The sequence below is a fragment of the Rhinolophus ferrumequinum genome, chromosome 3 (genome assembly GCF_004115265.2).
Source record: "Rhinolophus ferrumequinum isolate MPI-CBG mRhiFer1 chromosome 3, mRhiFer1_v1.p, whole genome shotgun sequence".
NCBI lineage: Eukaryota > Metazoa > Chordata > Mammalia > Chiroptera > Rhinolophidae > Rhinolophus > Rhinolophus ferrumequinum.
This window is the reverse complement of record NC_046286.1, coordinates 12260580-12277559: the sequence shown is the minus strand read 5'-3', so window position 1 is coordinate 12277559 and position 16980 is coordinate 12260580. Positions and strand designations below refer to the sequence as shown.

Below are 16980 nucleotides of genomic sequence, written 5' to 3'. Positions count from 1 at the left end.
GTTGGACTTTTCAAGTTCTATTATTATAAACAATCTATTCATGTCCTTTGCCTGTTTTTCCAGTTGATTGTTGATCTTTTGATTGTGGAGTAGTGGGAGTTTAAAAATTATTTGCACATTAATTCTTGTTTTACATGCAAATGTTTTCTCACAATCTGTCATTTGTTTTTCAATTTGGATAATAGTGTCTGTTGTTTATAGAAAGTTTTAAATTTTGAAAGAGTTTGGCCTGGAACCTTATTTCTCGGGAGATGCGCGAGCTGAGCCAGACCTCAGATAAAGCCCATTCCCTCGGCCAGCCTTATCCTTTCTGCTCCCGATTCTCCAGGCTGAACCCAGAGCTCTCTGCTCCAGTGTGTCCATGGAGGCTCCTTTGGGGCATGTTTTGAAACTGGCACAGCTTTATCTAATGGGATGAACCTGGTTAAAGAGATTAGCAAGATGTCTCATGGATCCCACGTTTAATCTGCAGCCTTCAGGCTGTCCCTTCTCAGCTGGGGAGGGAGCTGCAGAAACTACACAGAGGCCTGGCCCCTTCATGAGCTGCGACTCTGAGGCCCCTGCAGCCACTACTGAGTTAACGGGGGTCCCAGGCTAGGGGGCTGAACATGGGCAGCCCCCAGAGCAGCTCCCTGCAGCTTGGACTGTCCACACCCTTCCCACGGCCCTGAGTCTTCAGGCCGTGGGCTCACTAAGGTCAGGAGTGGGAGCTGTGCTGTGGGAGGCTGTCCAGAACACACCCTGCAAGCATGGCGCTGCTGCAAGTCAAGTTTGACCAGAAGAAGCGGGTCAAGTTGGCCCAAGGGCTCTGGCTCCTGAACTGGCTCTCCGTGTTGGCTGGCATCATCATCTTCGGCCTAGGGCTCTTCCTGAAGATTGAACTCAGGAAGAGGAGCGACGTGATGAATAATGCAGAGAGCCATTTGGTGCCCAATTCTCTGATAGCGATGGGGATGCTGGCCTGTGTCTTCCACTTTCTGGCTGGCAAGATCTGCTATGATGCTGTGGACCCTGCCAAGTATGCCAAGTGGAAGCCCTGGCTGAAGCCATACCTGGCCGTCTGCGTCCTCTTCAACACTGTCCTCTTCCTGGTGACCCTCTGCTGCTTCCTCTTGCGGGGCTCGCTGGAGAGCACCCTGGCCCACGGGCTCAAGAATGGCATGAAGTACTACCGGGACACAGACACCCCTGGCAGGTGTTTCATGAAGAAGACCATCGACATGCTGCAGATCGAGTTCAAATGCTGCGGCAACAACGGCTTCCGGGACTGGTTTGAGATCCAGTGGATCAGCAATCGCTACCTGGACTTTTCCTCCAAAGAAGTCAAAGAGTGAGTGGCCACCAGTCCTGGGGGCAGAGCTCATGGGGACATGGAAGCCCGGGGCCTTTTCCTCCCCTCTGGGTGCTCTCTGTGCGTAACTTATTAGGGGGCACATGGGGCTGTATTCAGTTGGATCATATGGAATTGCCAATATTCTAACGTTTTTGACCTATAAATAGAGCAACTTCATATGGTTCAACCTAATGTTTGGCTAAGGCGGAAGGAAGGTCTCAACTTACATGAGCTGTTTGGGTGGAAGTCCCCAGGGAGGAAGCACCAGCCTGGCATATGGTCTGCTTCAAGCAGTAGCAATGGGGCATGCGTAGATCACATACAGTGAGACGTTATTTGGTTACTTGTCTCATTCACTCAAAAGTACATGCATGGATTAGGTCCCAGAGGCTTAAATCTCCCAGTTAGTTCCTTTGTTTTCCAACCTTTGGACCCTGAGCAGCCACTGTCAAGGTGTTTGTCTTCGTGTACGGTGAAAAGAGCCGAGGACAGGGTGGTCAGAAAGGCCAGGCCATGGGTTTGACTTGTTAATTAGCTGGTGACCTTGGTAAGTCACTTGCACTACAGGGCTGTGGTTGCCCATCTTTTAAATAAAGACACTAGAATAGATCATCTTGAAGGTCACCTCCGAGCTCTGGCATACAGCAGGTGCTCATTAAATGCCTACTGGTGTTTACTTCTTAAATCCTGATAGAGCAACACGATACAGTGTTTCTAAAGTACTCCTGGTATGTGTAAATATACCTGAGGTGGGGTGCAGGGAGGTGTTGGTGAGAAAGAGAATCTCACCCTTTGAGCTAGCAATACCACACGTGTGCGGACTCCAGCACGCCGCTCTCCCAAGACCCACCATCAAGGGTCTCGAGTCGTTTGGGAAAGGGCAGCCTGCCCTGAGCCAGGGCCCTCCTGCACCTCTTCTTTCTGTCCATCTCTAACCCATTCCCTGGCTGAGCAAGGGCCTCAGTTGCTCATCCAGGTGGGTTTCCCTCTGAGGAAGGCTGGCCAAGGGGACTTACACAAAGGGTGTTGGGCCCCTCGGTGGCAGGGCATGGCTGAAGCCCAGACAACACCACTAAAGGCCAGAAGGCTGCACCTCAGATGGAAGGGATGTCATTGAAGGTCACTGCTGCATTTTATTTGCTCTGTGAGTGGGGATTACTGCTAGTCAATGAGAAGCTTGTAAACCGCTCTGCCCTTCCTAGACGACAGGTGTGCAGCGACAGCACAAGGTGGCTTGATCTACGCAAGCTGCCTCAGGAGGGTGTGAAGCCAGAGGGACAAGCAGAGTTCTTGGGGGTGGGGGCCGGGGAGGAGGGATGCTGATGGTTCCACCAGCCTTTGTGAGCAGAAGAGAGGGGCTTTTCATTTTTTCTTGTCATTTTCCTTGGTTGTTTTCTGCCCAGGGTCAGCCCTTGGAGAGACCTTAAAATCTCTCTGTAATCCCCAAATGCCCTTTTGTCCCAGAGCAGAGAAATTCTCCAGGTTGCTCCACTCCCAATGGTTGGCGTATCCAAATTATCAGGCAAACATTAAGCTTGGTCAAAAGTGCTTCAATGCTCCATACCAACTTGTTGGTATGAAATTATCCTAACTCCACTGACTTAGAAAAAACTGTCTCAGTTACCCACAAAAAATATGGTGACAACATTAAGGGAAACAAAACCAGGAAAAGAAATTCAAGTCAGATTCTCATCCACAACTAATCAGTGGCGTTAAGTTTTTCACATTTCAGTCTAGTCTTGTGACCATTTACATAATAACATAGTGTAACCACGGTATAAATGCAATCAAGTGCCTCATTTTGTAATTTAATAGTACAACACTGGCATAAATGTTCAAAACAAAACGATCATTTTTTACCCCCAGCATTATTGAGATATTCACAAATAACGTCGTGTAAGTTTAAGGTTTACATTGTGCTGGTTTCACACATTCACCGGGGGTGCCAAAGAAATGTATACAAGTGGGCACTTTGGTCAACATTGCTGAAGCAGGAGTTCTCACTAATCAGAGGTGTCTGGACGCTGATGGGAACCATTTTGAGCACTTTGTACTGTGTTTCCCCGAAAATAAGACCTAGCCAGACCATCAGCTCTAATGCGTCTTTTGGAGCAAAAATTAATATAAGACGCGGTATATATTGTATTATTATATTACATTACATTACAACTTGTATTCATCTTTTGTTAGCATTATATATTGAGTATTACAATTTTAGTAGTTTTTCCCTCTCTTAAAATGTGTCTACATTTCTTTGGCACCCTCTGTATATTGCAAAATGACGACCACCACGGCACTAGCAAACACCTGCATGATAGCACATAATTACCACTGCTGTTTTGTAGTGAGAACATTTAAGCTCTAGTCTCTAAGCAGCTTGAAGTATATAAGACAGGACTGTTAACTACAGTCACCATGCTATGCTGTACTTTAGACCCCCAGAACTTACTCATCTTACAACTGGAAGTTTGTACCCCTTGATCTACATCTTCCCTTTTCCGCCAGCCCCTGGCAACCACAATTCTAGTCTCCGTTTCTCTGCATTTGGCTTTTTTAGATTCCACATATAAGTGAAGCAGTATTTGTCTAAAAACAATCATGTTGAACGGTTGCATAATACTCCACAGAACACATGGACACGCTTAGGCAGGCATTTAGGTTATTCTTATTTACTTCTGTTATAAGTAAGCCTGGAGTGGGCATCTTTGAGGCTTTTCCTTCTCTGTATTTCTCTGTCTCTCTCTCCTACTTCCCTTAGGCTGAATTTCCAGAACTGGAATGTTAGAATTGAGAATTGTAGAACTTAAGTGCCTTTCTCCTTTCCGAAGCCTCCAGTGACGTCACACCCCTGTGCGTGCGGCCACGGGCACAGTCTGAGAGGGTCACCCACTAAGAGAGGACCACATCACCATTTCCCACAAACATTTAAATTAATCAGTGGATAATACCTGCCAGCGGAGGGAGGCTCCCTGGGGCTGTGTCCAGAAAACTTTGTGGGGCTGGATTTGCCTGAGGGCCAGCGCTTCTCTGTAGGTGGAAAGAAGGAACAAAGGAATGAATGAGAGGATGTGGAACGGGATTTTCCCTCTTTTCTCCAGGGATGCTAAAATGTCTCCTGTTCACAACCTGTCTGTTCCACTTAGAAGGATTATTAAGTTTATCTGACAGAAATGGCTCCCCAAAATCCTCCCCTGAAAAACAGAAAGTGTATGTATGTATGTATGTATGTATGTATGTATGTATGTAGGTATGTATGTATGTATGTATTGAGATGCTAAAGCACTGAGAAGTGGTAAGTGTTTACCTTTTTCTGTCTTTTCTCAGCAGCCCCTTCTGGGCTAGGATTCTGAGGCCACAGAGGCAAAGAAGCAGGGGTGTGGCCAACAGGAGGGCAGGGCCAGGGAGCAATGTTATCTATCTTTCACCAAGATGTTTTTAAAAGGACTTCTCCTTTTTCCTTTCCCTACCAAATTTGGACGAGCCAGCAGAAAGCCTTGACGCTGAGGCCTCTGGGAGGCAATCCCAGGAGCAGTGAGCTGGTCAGAGGGTGGGACATCTGGAAGGAAATGCACCCGAATTCTCCATGGGTGCTGGTACTGGGCGTCGGCACTACTGGTGCCCATGACTTCTGGTCATTTCTGTAGGCTCTTCCCCTAGAGCACCGCTTTGCATTCTGGGCGACGTACACCTCGCTGGACTGGGCTAGAGACAACTGAGGTCCTCAGCCTCCTCCAGCATTTCCAGTCCAGCGCCCATACTACCCCTCCCAGACCCCATCCCCAGCTCATGGCCTCAGCAAGCACGGGGTCTGGGGGGGGGAGCTGGTTTTGGGGACATTTCTCAGGGTACTCTTTCACATCAAGGACTGTTTCCTAAAGGTTCCTGATCTAAACAATGAGATCAGGTGGGAACATTTCAAGGTTTTTACAAGAATTTGCAAGCTTTTTGGTCCCCCTGTCCCAGATGGGTACTAGGTTGGTGCAAAAGTAACTGTGGTTTTTGTAATTATTTTTAACCTTTAAACCGCAATTACTTTTGCACCCACCAACCTAATAGCTTTGTGGCAGCATTTCACCTCCAGTCTGCACGTCACTATGTTGCCAGGTGATTTTGGAGGGAAAAATGCCCTCATTTATTCTGCACAAAACCCTTCCTGGAGGGGTTGTAGTTTTTTTAGGTGCTATTATCTTTATTGTTTAGATGAGAAATCTGAGCCTCAGCGAGCTGAAGGGACGTGCTTAAGACCTCACAGCGGGTAGAAGGGGTAGATTTTAAAAAAACCAGCTTTATTGAGATATAATTCACATACCATACAACTCACCCATTTAAAGGGGGAGATTCAATAGTTTCTGGTTATCTTCGCAGAGTTGTGCAACCAGTACCGCCGTCCATTTTAGAACATTTTCATCACTTCGCAGACAAACCCTGCAGCCTTCAGCTTTCAGTCCCCAGCTTCTCATGACCAGTCTACTTTCTGTCTCCATAGCCTTCTCTGTTCTGGATGTCTCATTTGAGTGGAATCACAGAATATTTGTCCTTTCGTGTCTGGCTTCTTTCACTCAGCATAATGTTTTCAGAGTTCATCCGTGTTGCAGCCTGTATCAGAACCTCGTTCCTGGTGAGGTCTGAATAACATCCTGATGTGTGGAGTGCCAGGTGTTAATTCTGCTCCTTCCACTCCACTGCGTCTGCTTCTCAGTGATGTGATTTACACGGCATCCTGTACCGATTTTGGGGGAAACAAATCTTTGTTGACAGACTGAACCCTGAAATTCTACAGACTCTCTGGGAGGCGGGGTGAGGGCAGTGCCTCATCCTTCTCCCTCTTCCTGTCCTTCTCTGTCTCTTCTTCGCTTCCTCCTCCAGAGGGACAGTAGGTGTGGGCAGAGATGATGCAGGCTGAAAAAACATCTGTGGATTTTGACTGGATTCCAGCACGTCTGGGCCAGGGTCTCAGATATTCACAAGGTGGCCCCACAAAACCCAGGATCAGGCCCCCTGTGGCCTGTGGCAACCTTTCTATCTGTGTTTACCTTCTCCCTCCCTCCCTAGCCTGGTGGTCCTGGGGAGAGGTTAGTAGAGGTTATTCTGTTATAACTGGTGGAAGCCTTCAGTGGGAGGAGCCAAGTCCAGAAATCCCCAGTGACTCAGTCTTCAGAGCAAGGTGTCTGGAGATAGATTTGTAGTTCTCAACCCATGCTTTTATTCTTTGCATTTTCAACTTTGATTACAGAAAATTTCAAGCGTTCATCAAAGTAAAGAGATTCCCATGTACCCACCCAGCGTCAACAAATATAAACATTTTGCTTCTCTTGTTTCATCAAAGCAAATCTTGGGTATTGTGTCCCTTTACTTGTAAGTACTTTAGGAGGTATTTCTAACGGATAAGGACAGTTTGTTATTTTGCTGTTTTGTTTTTAATATACGCACAATATTCTTTGCATTGAATACTGCAAAATTAACATTAATGTCATCTAATACCCCATCTATGTTCAATTGTCTCTAATTGTCTCAAAATGTCTTTCCTAGTTGGTTTGTTCAAATCAGGATCCAAACTGAGCCCACACTTTGCATTTGGTTGCTTGGTTTCCTCAATCTCTTCCTGTGTAACAGTTACCTTTTTCATGCCATGTGTGTCTTGGAGAAACTGGGCCATTTTGTCCTCCCGAATTCCCTTCATTCTGGAGTTGCAGCACGTGGAGCCATCTAACTTGTTTTTCTGTCCCTTGTATTCCCTGCAAGCCAATAGTTGGTGCTAGGGTGTGAGTGGATTCTGGTTTGGTTCGTCAAGAACACCTCCAAGTGTGCTGTTCTGGGCATCTCATGGCATCACACCAGGAGGGACATGAGGTCTTCAGCCTGTCTATAACAACTCCTTCAATGTTTTCCTGTTTTCAGGATAAGCAGAGCTTCAGTGTCTTGGGGTAAGAGGCAGAACATGAAGGGGCTCAGATGCCTCAGCACCACGAACTGTCAGCCAGGAAGGCCTAGCCTGGGGCCCTCAGACTGAGGGAGAAGTTGGCACCAAACTGTCTCACTTTACCATCCTTCCAGGGAACCCATAGACTATAGGCACCTGTTCACTCTTCCTGAACAATTTATAGACATCTCAAGAAGTCTAGACATTGGCTAAAGTTCCCTGAGGACAGGGCTGAGTCTCCCCTCAGACTGGGGCCCCAAGGGCAGGGCTGTCCTTCAGACTGAGGCTCCCTGAGGGCAGGGCTGTGTCTCCCTCTTCTTAAGTCCTCCCTCACCATCTATAGAACTTCATATCCAGTGAATACTCATAAAAGAAATCTTTAAAGAAATACCAGCACTGCCCTTGCTGTATACCAGGCGCTCTGTGTGTTTTACCCCGTTTAATGTCCACCATAGCCCCGTCAGGTACTTATGCTGTCACTTCTCAGATAAGAAAACTGAGGCTCACAGAGGTCAAGCAAGTTGTTAAGGTTCCACGGGGGTCACGCAGCTGGGGGTTGACTCCTCAGTTATACCTCTGCCTCCCTCCCCAGGCCTGCTCATTTCCATATGGCTTTCTTCATTAATTTATTGATTCACTGACTAAATTATGTTGATTTTTCCAAGAAAACTCTGATGTGATGATCTTCCTGAGTCATATGTGGCTTGGCCATGGGAGAGTGGGCTAGAGCACAGGCCTTATGTTAATGAAGACCCTTACAAGCCCTGGTGAGCCCTGAGCAGAGCGAGATTTGCAGCCTGGGAAATACTGATATAAATAGGCAGCTCACCACCTAAGGAGCTCCCCTCTGCCTGGCTTTGTCTTAAGAGGGTGAGTGGGGCCTTAATCTGTGGTTGGAATCAGGGCAAGCACTGGGTAAACCAGATGATGCTTCTGGGGGCGGGGAGAAGATGAGTTCCAGAGTTGTGATCCCAAGAGGTCCCAGGCTGGGGGCCCAGGAAAGCCACAACCTCCAGGCCTGCCACCCGCAGGCTGACCTGGGCCCTGTCCTGAGGGAGTTCCTAGTCTGAGGGACACAGACCTGCCCTCGGAGACCCTCAGTGGGGGGGGGAAGTGTCAGAGGTGAGGTGGGGAGATGGAGGCTGCCCGGAGGCCAGCCTGCAAATTAAAGGCAGCTCAGAGCCTCTGCTGGCTTCAGCTCACACACCTGCAGGCCTGGCCTCCACTTCAGAGACACACGTAGTCTGTGTGAGCAGGTCTGCAGGCTTTGCCCAGCTTAGGGACATCTGGAGAATGCATAAGGAGGGACAACGGTGGATAGGACAGAGCTGCTGCTGGCACAGGAAAAAGGAGTGAACTCACACTTTCCCAGGGAGTTTAACTGAAAGAGCCAGCAGGCAGGAAGTTTCTGAGAGACACTGAGGAGACTCTGAAAGGAGGAGAGGCCAACTGCTGTGGGCCACTTCCTGTGTGGCTTTGGGTGAGGCCTTGCCGTGCTCTGGGCCCCACTTCCTCCTCTGCAGAACAATCTGGTGGTTTGCAAGGTCCCACCCAGATCGCCTTCAGGGGAGCAGCCAACCTTCTCTGAGGGCCTGGGCCAAGTGCATGCCTTGCATTGTCGCATTTAACCATTTAACCGCCCCCACTGCCCGAGAGGGGGATGTGGTTAACCCCACCTCACCTGGGTTCAGAGAGATGCATCAAATGCTGATCACAAATGTGAATCTGCTCACAAATGCAGATTTGGGACTCTCTTTCCACAGGGAGATTGGGGATGGCCCAGGTGGGACATTGTGCCTGTCAGGAAAAGGGACAAAAAGCATTTGAGTTTGGAAACCTCCAGGCTTGAGGAGGACATGTTGGGGCTGCTGCCTGCGCAGGCGTGCTGGGGCCTCTGGTCGCTCAAGAAGGGGGGTGGTTTGCGCTTATGGGGCAGTCAGCAGGGCTCGAGCAAAAGCTTCAGTAGCAGCCGATTCTGTCCGTGGACAGATGTCTCACTGTCCCCACTGAGGGCTTGTGGTGAGCCCTTTTCTCACACAAGGCGCTCACAGCTTCTTCTCCACAGTTGGCAGAGCCCATGCCACCCACATGCAAGTGACTGTTCCCCAGCAATGTGGTGTGGTATGTCCTACTGTCACAGCTGCTCCCTGAGAGCACACAGAGCGCACGAAGCCTCTTGCTCAGCACGCGCCCCGCGCTGGCCCATGAAGCGCTTACTACACACCAGGCGCTCTTCTAAGCCTTTGTACCTGTCCTCCTTCATCTGCCCCTCATGTCAGCTCCACTTTACAGAGGAGGAAACTGAGGCCCACAGAGGTCAGGGAACTTGTCCAGAGGGGTGACCTGGGAATAAACCCTGGCAGTCCTGCTCTCATCACCTGGACTGCTGTGCACCCAGGGCCACCTGTTCCTTGAGCAGTGAGTCTTCTCCATGAAGTAGCAGCCAGGGACTGCAGGGCGTATGGAAATATGGTTGCCCCAACCCAGGCAAGGATTGTTCGGGAACTGAGGAGGCTGCATTAGGCAGAGCCTTGCGGAAGTTTTAATCATACCGGACAGCAAAGGACAGTTCACTGAAAAGGAACCAAAATGGATCTGTTTCTTTTTTTTTATAGTCTCAAGTTTTATTAAGTGAAAAAATGGAATGTTTCATGAATTTGCATGTTATCCTTGCGCAGGGGCCATGCCAATCTTCTCTGTATTGTTTCTATTTTAGTATATGTGCTGCTGAAGCGAGCACCACAGATGGCTCTTAAACATATTGAAAGATGTTCAACATCACTCATAATGAGAAAAATGGAAATTAAAACAACCCCGAGATACTGTTTTTCATCTATCAGGTTTCATCTGTCTATCATCTATCAAACCTGTGTGGGTGTAGCTGTGGGGGCCAGGCTCTCTCACATGTGGCTCGTGGGGTGTGCTTGGACAGCTCTGAGGAGAAATCCAGAAGGGACCTGCTGGACAGATGGACCAGCCCTTTGATGCAGGAATGCCTCTTCTAGGAATGTACCCTTCTAGATAGATCCACAACATGCAACATGACCCGCTTCCGTGTTTGTATTAACAGGAGCCTGGGAAACCCCAAAGGTCCATCATGCGGAAGTGGATAGCACCCCACGGGCCATCTGCACCCCACGTGGGGATTCCATGCAGCTCATTGAAAACCTGAGAACACTCCCCATTGATAGATATAAAAAAATCTCTAAGATATTGCTGAGGGAAAAAAGAATGGCTAAAAAAAAGAACAACAACAAACCCAGGAAGAACATTTGTAGAGTTTGTGCATGTTTGTCCCGGCATGAGGGCTCCCTGGAAGGACAGACAGCCGGCCACAGTGGGGGACTTGGCGGCCCAGGGACAAGAATGAGTGGGAGACTTTTTTTGTCTTAAGGGGGATTTTATTTAGACGCTAAACATGGACAACTTTTTTAAGAGTATAATTATCATTTCAACATTGTTGAAAACAATTTGTATTTTAAACAATTACAGGCTTTCTATTCTTGTGTTGTAAAAGTCTGCTGATAGTTTATGGATTGCACTGTTCGTGAGCAACTTAAAAAAAACCTTTTTACTCAAGATAACATGCCTACAGTCAAGTGTGCAAGTCCTAAGTGTGCTGCTCAATGGATTCTGATACATAAAGACGCCTGGGTAACCTAGCTCGGGTCAGGTAAAACATCCTCAGACTGCCTGATGGGGACGGGAGAACTTTCGCCATGAAGATATCTGCCCCTTTTGAATTCTGAACCCACACGAACGTATGGTGTGCTCTAACCAACCATACACATTAATAGAAATATGCAAAAGTTACGAGGGCTGCATCCTTCAGCTGAGTAAGGAGCTCCCCCCTGGCTGGGGGCAGAGTTCAGCATGGATAGTGAGCAAGCCAAGTGCTCATCTCATCCCCTGCTCCTGCACAGGCCCGGGGCCAGAGCAGGCCTTCTGGAAACATCGATTGAGCAGAACTGATTTGGCCAGAGGGGGTCTTGGTCCCCAGTGACCTGAAAGGGAGAGGTGAGGTTGGAGAGGGGTCTGGGGGCTAAAGGCTGTTGGTCGTGAATGCAAGGCAGAGCCTTGTCCATGGTCACTGCCTGTCCTGCGGCTCTTCCTACCAGCCTGCCATGGTTCCGCGAAATCGTTGTAGCACACAGAGAAGTTGGATCACCTCTAGATGCCCTATTTACTTGTTTCTTGGTTTATCATCTATCTCAACTCTCTAGAACATAAGTCCAGGAAGGTAGAGGCACTGGCTCTCTAGGGTCAGTGATGTTCCTTCAGCGCCCACCCAGCACGGGGCCTGCACATAGTGAGTGCACAGCAAGGATCTACTGAGCGGGCCAACGAATGAATGGATGAATATTCTAGCTTTTCAGAGGTGGGGGGTGGGGGGAACTGGCGCCAGGTGGGAAGTCCGCGAAGCCCCTCGCAAGCTGTCCGTTTCTCCTCAGTCGCATCAAGAGCAACGTGGACGGGCGGTACCTGGTGGACAGCGTCCCCTTCAGCTGCTGCAACCCCAGCTCGCCGCGGCCCTGCATCCAGTACCAGCTCACCAACAACTCGGCGCACTACAGCTACGACCACCAGACGGAGGAGCTCAACCTGTGGCTGCGCGGCTGCAGGGCGGCCCTGCTGAGCTATTACAGCAGCCTCATGAACTCCATGGGCGCCACCACTCTCCTCGTCTGGCTCTGTGAGGTAGGCCCAGGCCCAGGGGGGCAGAGGGGAGCCACGCGCTGCATTTGGATTGAATGGGGTGGAGCCGAGCCCGGAGCACATGGCTCCCTTCTTGGACCCAGCCCTCTGCCTAGCTGTGGGTCAGGCGGGCCTGGACTCGAACCTCAGCACCTCCACTTTTGTTTGTGTCTTAGCACTTAAAAAATCATTTATTGAGGTGAAATTCACAGAACATAAAATTCACCATTTTACGTACACCCCCTCTGTCTAGTTCCCAAACACTTCCATCACCCCCAAAGAAAACCTCCTACCCATTGAGCAGTCACTCCCCATCCCCGCCTTCCCCCGGCCCCTGGCAGCCTCCAATCTAGGTCTGTCCTTGTGGATTTATCTATTTTGCCAATTTCCTATAAAAGGAATCGTATCATAGGTGACCTTTTGTGTCTGGCTTCTTTCACTTTTCATGTTTTGGAGGTTCACCCTGTGTCCCCCCTTTTTGAGTCTGAGGGCTTAGACAATTATTTAACCTCTCTCTGTTACATAGGGCTCACAACGCCTCACTGTGGGACTGTTGGGAGGCAACAGGAGATCATAGGTATGGGTGCTCAGTAACTGCGGTTAGGATCTGTGCTTCTCTCAAGAGGTCGGTCACCATTTATTTGCCCATATTCCAGTTATTTGTGGCTTCATCTTATCTCAGCTGTCAGGCCGAATTCCTCTCTGTACCGACAGAGCTTGGAATGCAGCAAACCCTCAGTGAATGCGCTGAATTTCATTCATTTTTGGAAGAGAGATCTGGCAAACCTACCTTGTACTGGGCGCTGTCCTGGGTGCTGAACCGGAGAGCACGTGAGTGAGCGGTAGACCAAGGTGGCACAGCGAAGGACTCCGGCTCCTGCTTTCAGCTGACAGGGGAAGATCCAGACTCCGAAATCCAGACATAATCGGATAGGTTAGGTGGGGAAACTTTTTCCAACAGAAAAGATTGACTGAAAGGGTCCTTTAAGTGAATGCCATGGAAATTCTCACGCCGCTGTGCCCTCAGCTGAGATACACCACTTCTAACACCACATCACACAAGAGGGGCTGTACTTCCTGGAGGTGAGGCGGGGTGGGAGGGCTTCTTTCAGGCAAACACAAGCACATTCATGGACATTTATTGGTCACTGACTCCTTGAGGCCATCTTGGGAATGAGTGGGGAGAATCAGGAAACAAGGTCACCGCGAGGAGGCTGGAAGGGTGAACAGAAGTCAGTGGGAAGGTGGAGTTCCACTGGCTGCCTCTCAGTTTACCCATCTTTCTAGGAATATAGGTACCGCATAAGACGAGAACCAGCTCACCGTGAACAGGAAGCGTGACTGCCCCTGAGTTTTACTTGAGGCCCTTCGTGGGCAGAGCTCTGTGATGGGCATTAGGGTGGCTGAGATAGGATTCTGCCCTGGACCTTGCCCTCTTGGGCTTCACAATGCAGTTAGGAGATAACACCTAACTCATGAGCCTAAGGGAGGACCAAATGCAACACTCATAGAGCAGCAGGAGCGGATCACAGTGTGTGCGCGCACATCAGGGGGACTTCCAGGAGGAGGTGTTTTTCCACTGTAAAAATCTTAAACTTTCAATTGATAATAACAAAAACCTAAAACTCTTTGTAGTTACTGTTATCATCTACTACCTTAATTATAAAATGCGCCCAGAGCATCCAATCTACAGAGTTTACTGAGGCCCTACAACCACCCAGTGCTGTTCTAGGGGCTGGGATATGGGGTGAACAAGATGGATCAGGGTCACCCCTGCCCTCAGGGCACGGATGTCCTCCCTTAGCAGGCCTAGTCCTCCTCACAGAGTTTGCTCTACCACAAAAGGAGAAGTATAAGAGGGCAAACCACGCACTTGTGTAGAAACAAGTGGCTAACACGATACATTATTAGAAAAGTAAAAACAATACTTACCACGCTGACTAATAACTGATTACAGCTGACACTTCTGTTCATCCTTACTGTGTACCAGGTGCCATGTTCTACACATACTAAAGTGTCACAGCACGCACATGAAGCAGGCGACACTTCACCTGAAAATCTGCAAGCCCGATGAGTACACTGAGGTTTCCCTGTCACGTGGCTCGCTGAGTGCCAGGGCTAGGATTTGAACCCAGGCAGTCTGGCACCAGAGTCTGCCCCAGTGACTGCTAGTGCACGCATCTAAGCAGTCACCCACTCATCCCCACACTACTCAAGATAAAGTAGAGGAAACCACATAGCATAGTTTGCAGAAAAGGAGGTTACTTTTAAATTCAGTCCAGCAAATAGTGACTGAACACCCAATATGTGCCAAGCAACATGCTAGGAATTGGGGGGGGGGAGGGGGAGAGAGAGGGCACAGGGAGAAGGAGCCCAGGATAGGAGAGCCCTGAGAGGAAGCAGGGAGGGAGAATGAGGCCCTCCGTGAGGGCTGAAGCTGAATTAATAGGTGCAAAGTGGATGGGAACAATGTTCTAGGCAGAGAAAACAGCAAATGGTAAAGACGGGAAGAGAAAGGCTGGGGTGCGGGTGGGATCCAAAGCAGCCCAGGGAGGCTGGAAAGGGAGGAGAATGGGTGGGAGATGAGGCTGAATGGAGGCAGGTACCCTGAGTGCCCAGGACAGGCTGGCGTGGGCAGGCTCTCACCAACCCACACTCACCAGAGCCCACCTCATTCGAAGGACCCTCGCGATGAATAGGCCAGTGGCTCCCATGGTTTCCTAACAGCCCCCACTCCCAGCTACTTCTCCCAGATCTCCTCTAAGTCTCCTCTCGCCCGCCCGGCCAGGTGACCATCACGATTGGGCTGCGCTACCTACACACGGCACTGGAAGGCGTGTCCAACCCCGAAGACCCTGAGTGCGAAAGTGAGGGCTGGCTGCTGGAAAAGAGCGTGCCAGAGACCTGGAAGGCCTTTCTGGAGAGCTTGAAAAAGCTGGGCAAGAGTAACCAGGTGGAAGCAGAGGGCGCAGACGCCGGCCAGGCCCCAGAGGCTGGCTGATGGCCCCGGGGCCCCCTCCCCTCATGAACACTGAGAAGTAGTGGACTCTAAGAGAGGCGGGTACCCCCTCATCCAACCCGATGCTCCCAAGGAGGGCGGCCGTCTACAGAGACTCTTCTTGATGGTGGGACTGCAAGTTTCGGGTCCCTAAAAGCATTTGGCAAACATTTCTTGAATGACTGACTCAAAGTGTGAGTGAAGGAGTCCCCGCAGGCCCACTGCCCTAGGATATACCCTCATGGTGGACTCAGGAGTTCTCTCAGGGATGATTCTGCCCACAACCCGTCTCTTCACGGCACCCGAATTCGGTTCCACCCCGAGGCTACTGGCCACGCCTGAGGGCTACTCCCCTTTGATGTGTTTGCCGTTATGAGCTCCAAGTCGCTTCATTCTATATCTACAGCGCCACTAGATGCATAAAAAGCACGGGAATCTGAAAAAAAAACGTACTGGTCATGCTGTCATTTTTCTTTTTTAAATGCCAAGATGGACAGGTTAGCCATTTTGTTTATTCAGTGGCGGAAGGTGGGGGACAGTTACACTCTTCTAAGAGTTATGAACTCTCCAAAGCACTGAGGGCTCAAAAAAAATTCTTCAATTATGGGGCAAGAGAACTCAGGCAGAGGATTATTTCCCCTCAGCAAAAATGCAGTTAAAGGCCTGCTTTTGTGTCACATGCCCTCACTCAGCCAGGAGTGAGCCATGGGCTGAGGAAGTCAAGTTGTTGGCATGTCTTAGCAACACCCCACCCAGAAAGGGCTGTGTGACCTTTGGCGTGTCTGTGGAAGCACTGGGTTAGATGGCTGCCCTTCTTTGGAAGAGAGCAACAATCAGACAGGACTCCACACTTTGGAGACCAGGCCTCACCTGCTGGTGGGGTGCCCACACAGGTGGCCGTGACGGCCCTCATGGGCAGCACCAATTGTCTACAGTGGAGGGTGGGGTCCTCTGGGAGCTTCCTTCTGTTTCTTTCCCCAGGTATCCATCCTTCAAAGCACTATTTCTGGAATGCCTCTGCATTAAGGAAGATCCTTTGAGACAGACCATCTTCCTGAGCTAGCAACTGCAAGAGAAGTTTTCAGTTCCTTCAGGAAAAAGAGAAAGGAAGCTTTTTCTGTCGAAGGAGAGAATGATTTCATTGCTGTCCTGCGTTTTCAGTGGAGAAAGTACTTCTGGTGCTGCCTGGGGTATGTTCTGGGTCTCTAATTCTCCCACGCTTAAAACCAGATCAAAGATGTTTGGACACTGAGAGACTTTGGTTCCAGATTTGACTTCCGAGTCTCCTTGAAACCAAGGAAGGATCCACATTGAAGGAGTCCGCTGTCTCTGCCGAGGGTCGTGGAAACTTCGTCCCTCTCAGGAGTGCCGAGAACCATCGTGAAAAGGCTGCTCTGGGCCCAGATGTGTTACTATGCTGTCAACAGCTGTACAATAGACATTAAATTTATATTGTATGAAAATGACTTTTGTGTATTGTATGAAAATGCTGTCTTAGCCTATTCAACAGTATGTATCACAGGACCCCTAACTCTAGCTAATAGTTTCCAACAAAACAAAACCCGACCCTAAAAGGAAACATTGTAAATGATCAGAGTAGCTGTGTTTCAACAGCATGGGAATCACCTCTCCCACTCTCGCTCTCTTATCTTTAAGAACAGTGACTATTAAGAACAGTGACCAAGTAATCTCAACATTTGCTCCCGTTTGGGCCAAGGCTGAATTTATCTAACATTTTAATACATGGAATCTTAATTTAGTAATTTAAGCAAAAATTCCAAACCATTTTTTTTTTCCTGCTCTGGTCAAAATGTATTATTTCCCCAAAGAGGAAAACGAGTCTCTATGGGGCAGGGTTCTAGAGCAGCTGTAAGCAACCTCAGAATCTGAGAGCTGGTGGGAGGACCAAAGGCAAACTGACCCTCCGAGAAATGTCACCAGTTGGTTCAGAGCCACCTTGGTGAGCTGCTATTTTAATAGGCATTCTCAGGGAGCCAGGCAGTCGTCAGAGAAAGCTGGCCCGTATCTTCTGGT

General features: G+C 49.3%; 1 protein-coding gene and 1 non-coding gene across 2 annotated transcripts; one reads left to right on the top strand and one right to left on the bottom strand.

Annotated features, from left to right (window-relative positions):
- The first annotated feature begins 735 nt into the window (after positions 1–735).
- On the top strand, positions 736–14986 carry PRPH2 (peripherin 2). Its single transcript, XM_033103367.1, has 3 exons — positions 736–1330; positions 11705–11951; positions 14737–14986. Exons 1-3 carry the CDS (start codon positions 750–752, stop codon positions 14947–14949), a joined length of 1041 nt encoding a protein of 346 aa, XP_032959258.1. The 5' UTR covers positions 736–749; the 3' UTR covers positions 14950–14986.
- On the bottom strand, positions 9887–9993 carry LOC117020946 (U6 spliceosomal RNA). The gene has a single exon (XR_004422770.1). It is a non-coding gene; the product is annotated as a U6 spliceosomal RNA (small nuclear RNA).
- Positions 14987–16980: the final 1994 nt, after the last annotated feature.